The 14681-nt window shown below is 56.5% G+C and overlaps 1 protein-coding gene across 5 annotated transcripts in view; it reads left to right on the forward strand.

The window, feature by feature from the left end:
* The window catches only part of SYMPK (symplekin scaffold protein), a 53302-nt gene that overhangs the window by 22725 nt on the left and 15896 nt on the right, over positions 1 to 14681 (forward strand). For all 5 annotated transcript variants that reach the window (XM_085564856.1, XM_085564858.1, XM_085564860.1 and 2 more), the window contains 5 exons: positions 3216 to 3451; positions 5918 to 5999; positions 8093 to 8206; positions 9530 to 9677; positions 12946 to 13106. In XM_085564856.1, the coding sequence (XP_085420982.1) occupies positions 3216 to 3451; positions 5918 to 5999; positions 8093 to 8206; positions 9530 to 9677; positions 12946 to 13106 (741 nt within the window). The remainder of the gene's footprint in view (positions 1 to 3215; positions 3452 to 5917; positions 6000 to 8092; positions 8207 to 9529; positions 9678 to 12945; positions 13107 to 14681) is intronic.

A 14681-nucleotide genomic window follows, 5' to 3' on the forward strand; every position in this document is an offset into this window, starting at 1 on the left:
ACAGCTGGGATAGCCCTGGGGGCACCTGGGATACAGCTGGGCACACCTGGGATACAGCTGGGCACAGCTGGGATAACCCTGGGGGCACCTGGGTACACCTGAGACACAGCTGGGTGCACCTGGGATACACCTGGGCACACCTGGGGGCACCCGGGATAACCCTGGGCACAGCTGGGATACAGCTGGGCACAGCTCGGGGCACCTGGGATAACACTGGGGGCACCTGGGATACACCTGGGCACAGCTGGGATACAGCTGGGCACAGCTGGGATAACCCTGGGGGCACCTGGGATAACCCTGGGGGCACCTGGGATACAGCTGGGCACAGCTGGGATAGCCCTGGGGGCACCTGGGTACACCTGAGACACAGCTGGGTGCACCTGGGATACAGCTGGGCACCCCTGGGATAGCCCTGGGTGCAGCTGGGATAACCCTTGGGACACCTGGGATAGCCCTGGGATACACCTGGGGGCACCTGGGTACACCTGGGATACAGTTGGGCGCACCTGGGATAATCCTGGGGGCATCTGGGATAGCCCTGGGGTACACCTGGAGGCACCTGGGATAATCCTGGGTGCACCTGGGATACACTTGGGAACAGCTGGGACAACCCTGGGCACACCTGGGATACACATGGGAACACCTGGGACAACCCTGGGCACACCTGGGATACACCTGGGAACACCTGGGATACACTTGGGAACAGCTGGGACAACCCTGGGCACACCTGGGATACACATGGGAACACCTGGGACAACCCTGGGCACACCTGGGATACACCTGGGAACACCTGGGATACACTTGGGAACAGCTGGGACAACCCTGGGCACACCTGGGATACACCTGGGCACACCTGGGATACACCTGGGAACACCTGGGATACACCTGGGACAACCCTGGGCACACCTGGGAAACACCTGGGAACACCTGGGATACACCTGGGAACACCTGGGACAACCCTGGGCACACCTGGGATACACCTGGGAACACCTGGGATACACTTGGGAACACCTGGGACAACCCTGGGCACACTTGGGATACACCTGGGCACACCTGGGATACACTTGGGAACAGCTGGGACAACCCTGGGCACACCTGGGATACACTTGGGAACAGCTGGGACAACCCTGGGAACACCTGGGATACACCTGGGAACACCTGGGATACACTCGGGAACAGCTGGGACAACCCTGGGCACACCTAGGATACACCTGGGAACACCTGGGATACACTTGGGAACAGCTGGGACAACCCTGGGCACACCTGGGAACAGCTGGGATACACTTGGGAACAGCTGGGACAACCCTGGGCACACCTGGGATACACCTGGGACAACCCTGGGCACACCTGGGATACCCCCAGAATTCCCCTGGAAACACCCCCAGGGAACCCTTGAATGACCCTTGAGTGACCAATAAGTGACCATGGAGTGACCACTGAGTGACCCTTGACTAATCCCTTGATATCCCTTGAATGACCATGGAGTGATCATTGAATGACGGTGGAATGACCACGAAGTGACCACTGAGTGACCATGGAGTGACCACTGAGTGACCCTTGACTAATCCCTTGAGTAGCCATTGAGTGACCATGGAGTGATCATTGAATGACCGTGGAATGACCACGAAGTGACCACTGAGTGACCATGGAGTGACCACTGAGTGTCCCCGCAAGCCCGAGTGAAGATCCTGGCCTTGGTGGTGACACGGTTCCAGTAACCCTTGACTAATCCCTTGAGTAGCCGTTGAGTGACCATGGAATGAGCATGGAATGACCACAAAGTGACCACCGAGTGACCATGGAGTGACCACTGAGTGTCCCCGCAAGCCCGAGTGAAGATCCTGGCCTTGGTGGTGACATGGTTCCAGTGAACCTTGAGTGGCCCTTGACTAATCCCTTGAGTAGCCATTGAATGACCATGGAATGACCACTGAGTGACCATTGAATGACCACTGAATGACCATTGAATGACCACCGAGTGACCATTGAATGACCATAAAATGACCACTGAGTGTCCCCGCAGGCCTGAGTGAAGATCCTGGCCTTGGTGGTGACGCAGTTCCAGTGACCCTTGAGCAACCCTTGACTAATCCTTTGAGTAGCCTTTGAGTGACCATGGAATGACCACTGAATGACCATTGAATGACCATAGAATGACCACTGAGTGACCATTGAATGACCACCGAGTAACCATTGAATGACCATAGAATGACCACTGAGTGTCCCCACAGGCCCAAGTGAAGATCCTGGCCTTGGTGGTGACACGGTTCCAGTGACCCTTGACTAATCCCTTGAGTAGCCATTGAGTGACCATAGAATGACCATGGAATGACCACAAGGTGACCACGGAGTGACCACTGAGTGTCCCCACAGGCCCGAGTGAAGATCCTGGCCTTGGTGGTGACACAGTTCCAGTGAACCTTGAGTGGCCCTTGACTAATCCCTTGAATAGCCATTGAGTGACCATGGAATGACCACTGAGTGACCATGGAGTGACCACCGAGTGACCATTGAATGACCATAGAATGACCACTGAGTGTCCCCGCAGGCCCGAGTGAAGATCCTGGCCTTGGTGGTGATACAGTTCCAGTGAACCTTGAGTGACCCTTGACTAATCCCTTGAGTGACCATAGAATGACCATGGAATGACCACTGAGTGACCATGGAATGACCATTGAATGACCACCGAGTGACCATTGAATGACCATAGAATGGCCACTGAGTGTCCCCGCAGGCCCGAGTGAAGATCCTGGCCTTGGTGGTGACACAGTTCCAGTGACCCTTGACTAATCCCTTGAGTAGCCATTGAGTGACCATAGAATGACCATGGAATGACCACAAAGTGACCACCGAGTGACCATGGAGTGACCACTGAGTGTCCCTGCAGGCCCGAGTGAAGATCCTGGCCTCGCTGGTGACACAGTTCCAGTGAACCTTGAGTGGCCCTTGACTAATCCCTTGAGTAGCCATTGAATGACCATGGAATGACCACTGAGTGACCATTGAATGACCACCGAGTGACCATTGAATGACCATAGAATGACCACTGAGTGTCCCCACAGGCCCGAGTGAAGATCCTGGCCTTGGTGGTGACACGGTTCCAGTGACCCTTGACTAATCCCTTGAGTAGCCATTGAGTGACCATAGAATGACCATGGAATGACCACAAAGTGACCACCGAGTGACCACGGAGTGACCACTGAGTGTCCCCGCAGGCCCGAGTGAAGATCCTGGCCTCGCTGGTGACGCAGTTCGAGGTGCCCCTCAAGGGCGAGGTGCTGTCCTTCATCCTGGACGACGTCCGGGGCCGCCTGGACCTGGCCTTCGCGTGGCTCTTCCAGGAGTACAACGCCCACCTGGCGCGCGGCGGCGCCGGCGGCCTGGAGCGCTACGACGAGTGCCTGATCGGGCTCCTGGCCGGGCTGCAGGAGAAACCCGACCAGAAGGACGGGTACGGGACACCGGGGACACGGGGGACACGGGGATGGGACAGCAGGGATGGGACAGCAGGGATGGGGCACCAGGGATGGGACAGCAGGGATGGGGCACCAGGGATGGGGCACCAGGGATGGGGCACCAGGGGTGGAACGGCAGGGATGGGCTGGGGACAGCAGGGATGGGACACCAGGGGTGAGAACACCAGACTGGGATGGGGACACCAGGGATGGGACATCAGGGATGGGGCATCAGAGATGGGACATCAGGGATGGGACATCAGGGATGGGGCATCAGAGATGGGACATCAGGGATGGGATACCAGGGATGGGATACCAGGGATGGGGACACCAGATTGGGATGGGGACACCAGGGATGGGACAGCAGGGATGGGATACCAGGGATGGGGACACCAGATTGGGATGGGGACACCAGGGATGGGACACCAGGGATGGGACAGCAGGGATGGGATACCAGGGATGGGGACACCAGGGATGGGGACACCAGGGTTGGGACACCAGGGATGGGACAGCAGGGATGGGGCACCAGGGATGGGGCACCAGGGATGGGACAGCAGGGATGGGACAGCAGGGATGGGGCACCAGGGATGGGGCACCAGGGGTGAGAACACCAGACTGGGATGGGGACACCAGGGATGGGGACACCAGGGATGGGACATCAGGGGTGGAACGGCAGGGATGGGACATCAGGGATGGGATACCAGGGATGGGATACCAGGGATGGGGACATCAGGGATGGGATACCAGGGATGGGGACACCAGATTGGGATGGGGACACCAGGGATGGGACAGCAGGGATGGGACAGCAGGGTTGGGACACCAGGGATGGGGCACCAGGGATGGGACAGCAGGGATGGGACAGCAGGGATGGGGCACCAGGGGTGAGAACACCAGACTGGGATGGGGACACCAGGGATGGGGACACCAGGGATGGGACATCAGGGATGGGACATCAGGGATGGGGCACCAGGGATGGGACATCAGGGATGGGGCACCATGGATGGGACAGCAGGGGTTGGACAGCAGGGATGGGACACCAGGGATGGGGCACCAGGGGTGGAACGGCAGGGATGGGGCACCAGGGGTGGGACAGCAGGGATGGGGCACCAGGGATGGGGCACCAGGGGTGGAACGGCAGGGATGGGCTGGGGACACCAGGGATGGGACACCAGGGGTGAGAACACCAGACTGGGATGGGGACACCAGGGATGGGACATCAGGGATGGGACACCAGGGATGGGACAGCAGGGATGGGACACCAGGGATGGGGTGGGGACAGCAGGGATGGGACAGCAGGGATGGGACAGCAGGGATGGGGCACCAGGGATGGGTTGGGGGCACCAGGGATGGGGACAGCAGGGATGGGGACATCAGGGATGGGACAGCAGGGATGGGACACCAGGGATGGGACACCAGGGATGGGCTGGTGCCATTGGGGTGGGGACACCAGGGATGGGGCACCAGGGATGGGACACCAGGGATGGGTTGGGGGCACCAGGGATGGGGACAGCAGGGATGGGACAGCAGGGATGGGACACCAGGGATGGGGTGGGGACACCAGGGATGGGACACCAGGGATGGGGACAGCAGGGATGGGGACACCAGGGATGGGGCACCAGGGATGGGTTGGGGGCACCAGGGATGGGGACAGCAGGGATGGTAACACCAGACTGGGATGGGGACACCAGGGATGGGACACCAGGGATGGGACACCAGGGATGGTAACACCAGACTGGGATGGGGACATCAGGGATGGGGCACCAGGGATGGGACACCAGGGATGGGACACCAGGGATGGGTTGGGGGCACCAGGGATGGGGACACCAGGGATGGTAACACCAGACTGGGATGGGGACATCAGGGATGGGTTGGGGACACCAGGTTAGGTTGGTGTCATCAGGGTTGGGTTGGTGTCACCAGGGATGGCTTGGTGCCACCAGGATCAGTTTGGTGCCACTGTGACTGGGTCAGTGCCACCAGATCTGGGTCAGTGCCACCAGGTCCGGGACAGTGCCACCAGGTCAGGGACAGTGCCACCAGGTCTGGATCAGGGCCACCAGGTCTGGGACAGTGCCACCAGGTCAGGGACAGTGCCACCAGGTCTGGATCAGGGCCACCAGGTCTAGGTCAGGGCCACCAGGTCTGGATCAGGGCCACCAGGTCTAGGTCAGGGCCACCAGGTCTGGGACAGTGCTACCAGGTCCAGGTCAGGGCCACCAGGTCTGGGTCAGTGCTACCAGGTCCAGGACAAGGCCACCAGGTCCAGGACAAGGCCACCAGGTCCAGGTCAGGGCCACCAGGACGGTGTCTCCAGGGATGGCGCGGAGCCGTCAGGGCCGAGCTGGTGCCACCAGCGCCACCACAGCAGCTCTGGGGACAGACAGAGCCACCAGGCCAGCCCCAGGGCCACCCCGGCGTGTCCCCATGTGGTGACATCGGCGTGTCCCCGTCCCTGTCCCCAGGATCTTCACCAAGGTGGTGCTGGAGGCGCCGCTGATCACCGAGAGCGCCCTGGAGGTGATCCGCAAGTACTGCGAGGACGAGGTGGGGACACCACGGGGACACCGTGGGGACACCGTGGGGACATCGGGGACACCTTGGGGACACCGTGGGGACACCGTGGGGACATTGGGGACACGGTGGGGACACCTTGGGGACACCGTGGGGACATTGGGGACACCGTGGGGACATCGGGGACACCTTGGGGACACCGTGGGGACATCATGGGGACACCGGGTGGGGACATGGAGGTGGCCTGGGGGAGGTGACACAAGGAGGTGACACACGGAGGTGACATGGGGGAGGTGACAGTGGTGGTGACCAGGGGAGCTGACCAGGGGAGGTGACAGCCGGCAGTGACACCTGGAGGTGACACCCGGAGGTGACCAGGGGGAGGTGACCAGGGGGAGGTGACAGCTGGAGGTAGCCAGGGGGAGGTGACACCCGGTGGTGACACCGGGAGGTGACACCCAGTGGTGACCAGGGGAGGTGACAGTGGTGGTGACCAGGGGAGCTGACCAGGGGGAGGTGACACCCGGCAGTGACACCCGGCGGTGACACCCGGAGGTGACAGTGGTGGTGACCAGGGGAGGTGACCAGGGGGAGGTGACAGCTGGAGGTGGCCAGGGGGAGGTGACACTTGGTGAAACCTGGAGGTGACACTCGGAGGTAACACCCGGAGGTGACACCCAGAGGTGACACCCAGAGGTGACAGTGGTGGTGACCAGGGGAGGTGACCAGGGGGAGGTGACACCCGGAGGTGACCAGGGGGAGGTGACACTTGGAGGTGACACCCGGCGGTGACACCCAGAGGTGACAGTGGTGGTGACCAGGGGAGGTGACGAGGGGGAGGTGACACTTGGAGGTGACACCCAGCGGTGACACCCGGAGGTGACAGTGGTGGTGACCAGGGGAGGTGACAGCTGAAGGTGGCCAGGGGGAGGTGACACTCGGTGAAACCTGGAGGTGACACTCGGTGGCACCTGGAGGTGACACCTGGAGGTGACCAGGGGGAGGTGACCCCCGGTGGTGACACCTGGCGGTGACACCCGGCGGTGACACAAGGTGACACCCGGCGGTGACACAAGGTGACACCCGGCGGTGACACCCGGAGGTGACCAGGGGGAGGTGACAGTGGTGGTGGCCAGGGGGAGGTGACACCCGGCGGTGACCCCCGGCGGTGACACCCGGTGGTGACACAAGGTGACACCTGGCGGTGACACCCAGCGGTGACACCCGGCGGTGACACAAGGTGACACCTGGCGGTGACACCCGGAGGTAACAGTGGTGTTGACCAGGGGGAGGTGACATGAGGAGGTGACCAGGGGGAGGTGACACTCGGTGACACCTGGAGGTGACCAGGGGGAGGTGACACCTGGCGGTGACACCCGGCGGTGACACAAGGTGACACCCGGCGGTGACACCCGGAGGTGACAGTGGTGGTGACCAGGGGAGGTGACCAGGGGGAGGTGACACCCGGTGGTGACCAGGGGAGGTGACCAGGGGGAGGTGACACCCGGCGGTGACCCCCGGCGGTGACACCCGGTGGTGACACAAGGTGACACCCGGCGGTGACCCCCGGCGGTGACACCCGGCGGTGACACAAGGTGACACCTGGCGGTGACACCCGGAGGTAACAGTGGTGTTGACCAGGGGGAGGTGACATGAGGAGGTGACCAGGGGGAGGTGACACTCGGTGACACCTGGAGGTGACCAGGGGGAGGTGACACCCGGCGGTGACACCCGGCGGTGACACAAGGTGACACCCGGTGGTGACCCCCGGCGGTGACACCCGGCGGTGACACAAGGTGACACCCGGCGGTGACACCCGGAGGTGACAGTGGTGGTGACCAGGGGGAGGTGACACCCGGTGGTGACCAGGGGAGGTGACCAGGGGGAGGTGACACCCGGCGGTGACCCCCGGCGGTGACACCCGGTGGTGACACAAGGTGACACCTGGCGGTGACACCCAGCGGTGACACCCGGCGGTGACACAAGGTGACACCCGGCGGTGACACCCAGCGGTGACACAAGGTGACACCTGGAGGTGACCAGGGGGAGGTGACACCCGGCGGTGACCCCCGGCGGTGACCCCCGGCGGTGACCCCCGGCGGTGACCCCCGGCCGTGTCCCCGCAGAGCCGCACGTACCTGGGCATGTCCACGCTGCGGGAGCTGATCTTCAAGCGGCCGTCGCGGCAGTTCCAGTACCTGCACGTGCTGCTGGACCTCAGCTCCCACGAGAAGGACAAGGTGGGGCGGGGGCACCTGGGGGGTTTGGGATTTTGGGGATTTTGGGGGGGTTTGGGGGGGTTTGGGGAGGTTTGGGGAGATTTGGGGAGGTTTGGGGGGGCTCATGAGGATTTTTGGGGGAGATTTGGGGACGTTTGGGGGTGATTTGGGGGCATTTTGGGGGTGTTTTGGGGATGTTTTGGGGGGATTTGGGGAGGTTTGGGGGAGATTTTGGGGAGGTTTGGGGGAGATTTTGGGGGGGCTCATGAGGATTTCTGGGGGAGATTTGGGGGCATTTTGGGGAGGTTTGGGGGAGATTTTGGGGAGGTTTGGGGGAGGTTTGGGGACATTTGGGGGAGATTTGGGGGTCTCATGAGGATTTTTGGGGGAGATTTGGGGGCGTTTTGGGGAGGTTTGGGGGAGATTTTGGGAGGTTTGGGGGAGATTTTGGGGAGGTTTGGGGGTGATTTGGGGATGTTTGGGGGGATTTGGGGGGGGCTCATGAGGATTTTTGGGGGAGATTTGGGGGCGTTTTGGGGAGGTTTGAGGGAGATTTGGGGATATTTTGGGGGTGTTTTGGGGATGTTCGGGGGTGATTTGGGGAGATTTGGGGGGGATTTGGGGGTGTTTTGGGGGCGTTTTGGGGGAGATTTTGGGGGGATTTGGGGGGATCATGAGGAAATTTGGGGGAATTCGGGGATGTTTGGGGGTGTTTTGGGGAGATTTGGGGAGGTTTGGGGGGCTGCAGTTACAGAGGTGACACACACAGGTGACACAGGTGACATACACAGGTGTCACACAGGTGACACGGGTGACCTGTGCGCAGGTGCGTCAGCAGGCGCTGCAGTTACACAGGTGGCACACAGGTGGCACAGGTGACACACACAGGTGACACAGGTGACAGGTGACACACACAGGTGACAGGTGGCACAGGTGACACACACAGGTGACACGGGTGACCCAGGTGTACACGCGCAGGTGCGTCAGCAGGCGCTGCAGTTACACAGGTGACACACACAGGTGACAGGTGGCACAGGTGACACACACAGGTGACACAGGTGACACGGGTGACCCAGGTGTACACGCGCAGGTGCGTCAGCAGGCGCTGCAGTTACACAGGTGGCACACAGGTGACACACACAGGTGACACAGGTGACACAGGTGACACACACAGGTGACACGGGTGACACAGGTGTACACGCGCAGGTGCGTCAGCAGGCGCTGCAGTTACACAGGTGACACACACAGGTGACAGGTGACACAGGTGACACACACAGGTGACACACACAGGTGACACACACAGGTGACACAGGTGACACAGGTGACCCAGGTGTACACGCGCAGGTGCGTCAGCAGGCGCTGCAGTTCATCAAGCGCATGTACGAGAAGGAGCAGCTGCGCGAGTACGTGGAGAAGTTCGCGCTCAATTACCTGCAGCTCCTGGTGCACCCCAACCCGCCCTCGGTGCTCTTCGGCGCCGACAAGGACACCGGTGAGCGCCGGCGCCGGAGCCTGCCGCCGGAGCGCCGGATGGGCCGCGGGGAGCCCCCAGTATTCCATGGGAATCGCGAATAGTCCATGGGAATCCCAAATGTTACACGGGAAACCCAAATATTCCATGGGAATCCCAGATGGGCCGCGGGAATCCCCAATATTCCATGGGAATCCCGAATAGTCCATGGGAAATGGGAATTGTTCCATGGGAATCCCCAATATTCCATGGGAATCCCCCGTATTCCTTGGGAATCCCCAGTATTCCATGGGAATCCCCGATATTCCATGGGAATCCCCAATATTCCATGGGAATCCCCAGTATTCCATGGGAAATGGGAAATGTTCCGTGGGAATCCCCAGTATTCCATGGGAATCCCGAGTAGGCCATGGGAATCCCCAATATTCCATGGGAATCCCACGTATTCCATGGGAATCCCCAGTATTCCATGGGAATCCCGAATAGTCCATGGGAAATGGGAATTGTTCCGTGGGAATCCCCAATATTCCATGGGAATCCCCGTATTCCTTGGGAATCCCCAGGTTTCCATGGGAATCCCAAATATTCCATGGGAATCCCCAGTATTCCATGGGAATCCCAAATATTCCATGGGAATCCCGAATAGTCCATGGGAAATGGGAAATGTTCTGTGGGAATCCCCGATATTCCATGGGAATCCCCAATATTCCATGAGAATCGCGAATAGGCCATGGGAATCCCCAGTATTCCATGGGAATCCCGAGTAGTCCATGGGAATCCCCAATATTCCATGGGAATCCGGAATATTCCATGGGAATCCCAAATGTTACATGGGAAACCCAAATATTCCATGGGAATCCCGGATGTGCCGCGGGAATCCCCAATATTCCATGGGAATCCCGAATAGTCCATGGGAATCCCCAGTATTCCATGGGAAATGGGAAATGTTCCGTGGGAATCCCCCGTATTCCATGGGAATCCCCAATATTCCATGGGAATCGCGAATAGTCCATGGGAATCCCGAATAGGCCATGGGAATCCCCAGTATTCCATGGGAATCCCCAATATTCCATGGGAATCCCCCGTATTCCATGGGAATCCCCAATATTCCATGGGAATCCCCAGTATTCCATGGGAATCCCGAATAGTCCATGGGAAATGGGAATTGTTCCGTGGGAATCCCCAATATTCCATGGGAATCCCCAATATTCCATGGGAATCCCCCGTATTCCATGGGAATCCCCAATATTCCATGGGAATCGCGAATAGTCCATGGGAATCCCCAGTATTCCATGGGAATCCCCCGTATTCCATGGGAAATGGGAAATGTTCCGTGGGAATCCCCAGTATTCCATGGGAATCCCCAGTATTCCATGGGAAATGGGAAATGTTCCGTGGGAACCCCCAGTATTCCATGGGAAATGGGAAATGTTCCGTGGGAATCCCCAGTATTCCATGGGAATCCCGAGTAGGCCATGGGAATCCCCAGTATTCCATGGGAATCCCGAATATTCCATGGGAATCCCGGATGGGCCGCAGGAATCCCCAGTATTCCATGGGAATTCCCCGTATTCCATGGGAAATGGGAAATGTTCCGTGGGAATCCCCAATATTCCATGGGAATCCCCAATATTCCATGGGAATCCCAAATGTTACATGGGAAACCCAAATATTCCATGGGAATCCCGGATGGGCCGCGGGAATCCCGAATATTCCATGGGAATCCCTAATGTTCCACGGGAATCCCAAATATTCCATGGGAATCCCAAATGGTCCGCAGGAAATGTCAAATATTCCCTGTTAAATGGGAAATGTTCCATGGGAAATGTCAAATATTCCATGTTGCACGGGAAATGTTCCATGGGAAATGTCACATATTCCATGGAAATCCTGAATGTTCCGTGGGAAATGGGAAATGTTGCATGGGAATGGGAAGTGTTCCATGGAAATCCCGAATCTTCTGTGGGAAATGGGAAATATTCCATGGAAATGTCAAATATTCCATGGGAAATGTCAAATATTCCATGGAAATGGGGAATATTCCATGGGAAATCCCAAATATTCCATGGAAATCCTAAATGTTCCATAGGAAATGTCAAATATTTCACAGATATCCCAAACGTTTTATGGTAAACAGCGAATGTTCCGCGGAAATGTCAAATATTCCACGGAAATCCCAAATATTCCATGGAAGTGTTGAGTGTTTTATGGGAAATGCCGAATATTCCGTTGGGTCACTGCCACCTCCTTTTGTGGTCACTGCCGCCCCGTTTCTGCCCATTTTAATCCCATTTTTCCTCATTTTAATCCCATTTTTCCTCATTTTACCCCCATTTTTGTTCATTCTAACCCCATTTTTACTCATTTTAACCCAATTTTTGCCCATTTCAAAACCCATTTTTGCCCATTTTTGCTCATTTCCACCCCATTTTGGTGTCCCCAGAGGTGGCGGCGCCCTGGACCGAGGAGACCATCAAGCAGTGCCTGTACCTGTACCTGTACCTGTACCTGTACCTGTACCTGTACCTGTACCTGTACCTGTACTGGCCCATTTTTGTTTGTTTTAACCCCATTTTTGCTCATTTTAACCCCATTTTTACCCATTTTTGCTCATTTTAACCCCATTTTTCCCATTTTTGCTCCTTTTCACCCCATTTTGGTGTCCCCAGAGGTGGAGGCGCCCTGGACCGAGGAGACCATCAAGCAGTGCCTGTACCTGTACCTGTACCTGTACCTGTACCTGTACCTGTACCTGGCCCATTTCTGCTCATTTTAACCCCATTTTTGCCCATTTTAACCCCATTTTTCCCATTTTTGCTCCTTTTCACCCCATTTTGGTGTCCCCAGAGGTGGCGGCGCCCTGGACCGAGGAGACCATCAAGCAGTGCCTGTACCTGTACCTGTACCTGTACCTGTACCTGTACCTGTACTGGCCCATTTTTGTTTGTTTTAACCCCATTTTTGCTCATTTTAACCCCATTTTTACCCATTTTTGCTCATTTCAACCCTGTTTTTTCCCATTTTTTCTCCTTTTCACCCCATTTTGGTGTCCCCAGAGGTGGCGGCGCCCTGGACCGAGGAGACCATCAAGCAGTGCCTGTACCTGTACCTGTACCTGTACCTGTACCTGTACCTGTACCTGTACCTGTACCTGGCCCATTTCTGCTCATTTTAACCCCATTTTTACCCATTTTAACCCCATTTTTACCCATTTTAACCCCATTTTTGTTCATTTTTACCCCGTTTTTTCCCATTTTCGCTCCTTTTCACCCCATTTTGGTGTCCCCAGAGGTGGCGGCGCCCTGGACCGAGGAGACCATCAAGCAGTGCCTGTACCTGTACCTGGCCCTGCTGCCCCACAACCACAAGCTGATCCACGAGCTCGCCTCCGTCTACACCGAGGCCATCGCCGACATCAAGCGGACGGTGCTGCGCGTCATCGAGCAGCCGGTCAGGGACACCTGGGGACACCTGGGGACACTTGGGGACACTTGGGGACACTTGGGACACCATGGGGACATTGGGGACACCATGGGAAATCACCTGTCCAGTCCCCATTATCAATTAGCGGGGTCGGTTAATTGGGGCAGGTTTGGGGCAGTTGGGTGTCGCCATCATGGAGGTGACATGGAGGTCATCGAGCAGCCGGTCAGGGGACACTTGGGGACACTTGGGGACATTGGGGACACCATGAGAAATCAACTGTCCTGTCCCCGTTGTCAATTAGCGGGGTTGGTTAATTGGGGCAGGTTTGGGGCAGTTGGGTGTCACCATCATGGAGGTGACGTGGAGGTCATGGAGTAGCTGATGAGGGGACACTTGGGGACACTTTGGACACCTGGGGACACTTGGGGACACCATGGGGACATTGGGGACACCATGAGAAATCAACTGTCCTGTCCCTGTTGTCAATTAGCAGGGTCGGTTAATTGGGGCAGTTGGGTGTCACCATCATGGAGGTGACGTGGAGGTCATGGAGCAGCCGGTCAGGGGACACTTGGGGACACTGGGGACACTTGGGGACATTGGGGACACCATGGGTAATCACCTGTCCAGTCCCCGTTATCAATTAGCGGGGTCGGTTAATTGGGGCAGTTGGGTGTCACCATCATGGAGGTGACGTGGAGGTCATGGAGCAGCCAGTCAGGGGACACTTGGGGACACTGGGGACACTTGGGGACACTTTGGACACTTGGGGACACTTGGGGACACCATGGGAAATCACCTGTCCAGTCCCCGTTATCAATTAGCGGGGTCGGTTAATTGGGGCAGGTTTGGGGCAGTTGGGCGTCACCATCATGGAGGTGACGTGGAGGTCGTGGAGTAGCTGATGAGGGGACACTTGGGGACACTTGGGGACACTTTGGACACTTGGGGACATTTGGGGACACTTGGGGACATTGGGGACACCATGGGAAATCACCTGTCCAGTCCCCGTTATCAATTAGGGGGTCGGTTAATTGGGGCAGTTGGGTGCCACCATCATGGGGTCATCAAGTGGCTGCTGAGGGGACACTGGGGACATCAGTTAAATATTAAGCAATTGGTATTGAATATTAATTAATTAATTAATTAATTAATTAATTAATTAATATTAATTTATTTAATTTGGCATGAAATTAAATTTTAATTAAATTAAAATTAAATTGGAAGTAAATTTGAATTGAATTTGAATTAAATTAAAATTAATTTTGAATTAAATTTGAATAGAATTTCAATTGAATTAAAATCAAATTTGAATAGAATTTGAATTAAATTAAAATTAAATTGGAATTAATTTTTTATTGAATTGGAATTAAATTAAAGTTAGATTGGAATTAAATATTTATTGAATTGGAATTAAAATTAAATTGGAATTAAATTTTTATCCAATTGGAATTAAATTGGAATTAAATATTTATTGAATTGGAATTAAATTAAAATTAAATTGGAATTAAATTTTTATTGAATTGGAATTAAATTAAAATTGGAATTAAATTTTTATCAAATTGGAATGAAATTAAAATTAAATTGGAATTAAATATT

This window comes from Lonchura striata, chromosome 34 (genome assembly GCF_050655825.1).
Source record: "Lonchura striata isolate lonStrDom1 chromosome 34, ASM5065582v1, whole genome shotgun sequence".
Taxonomy (NCBI): Eukaryota; Metazoa; Chordata; class Aves; order Passeriformes; family Estrildidae; genus Lonchura; species Lonchura striata.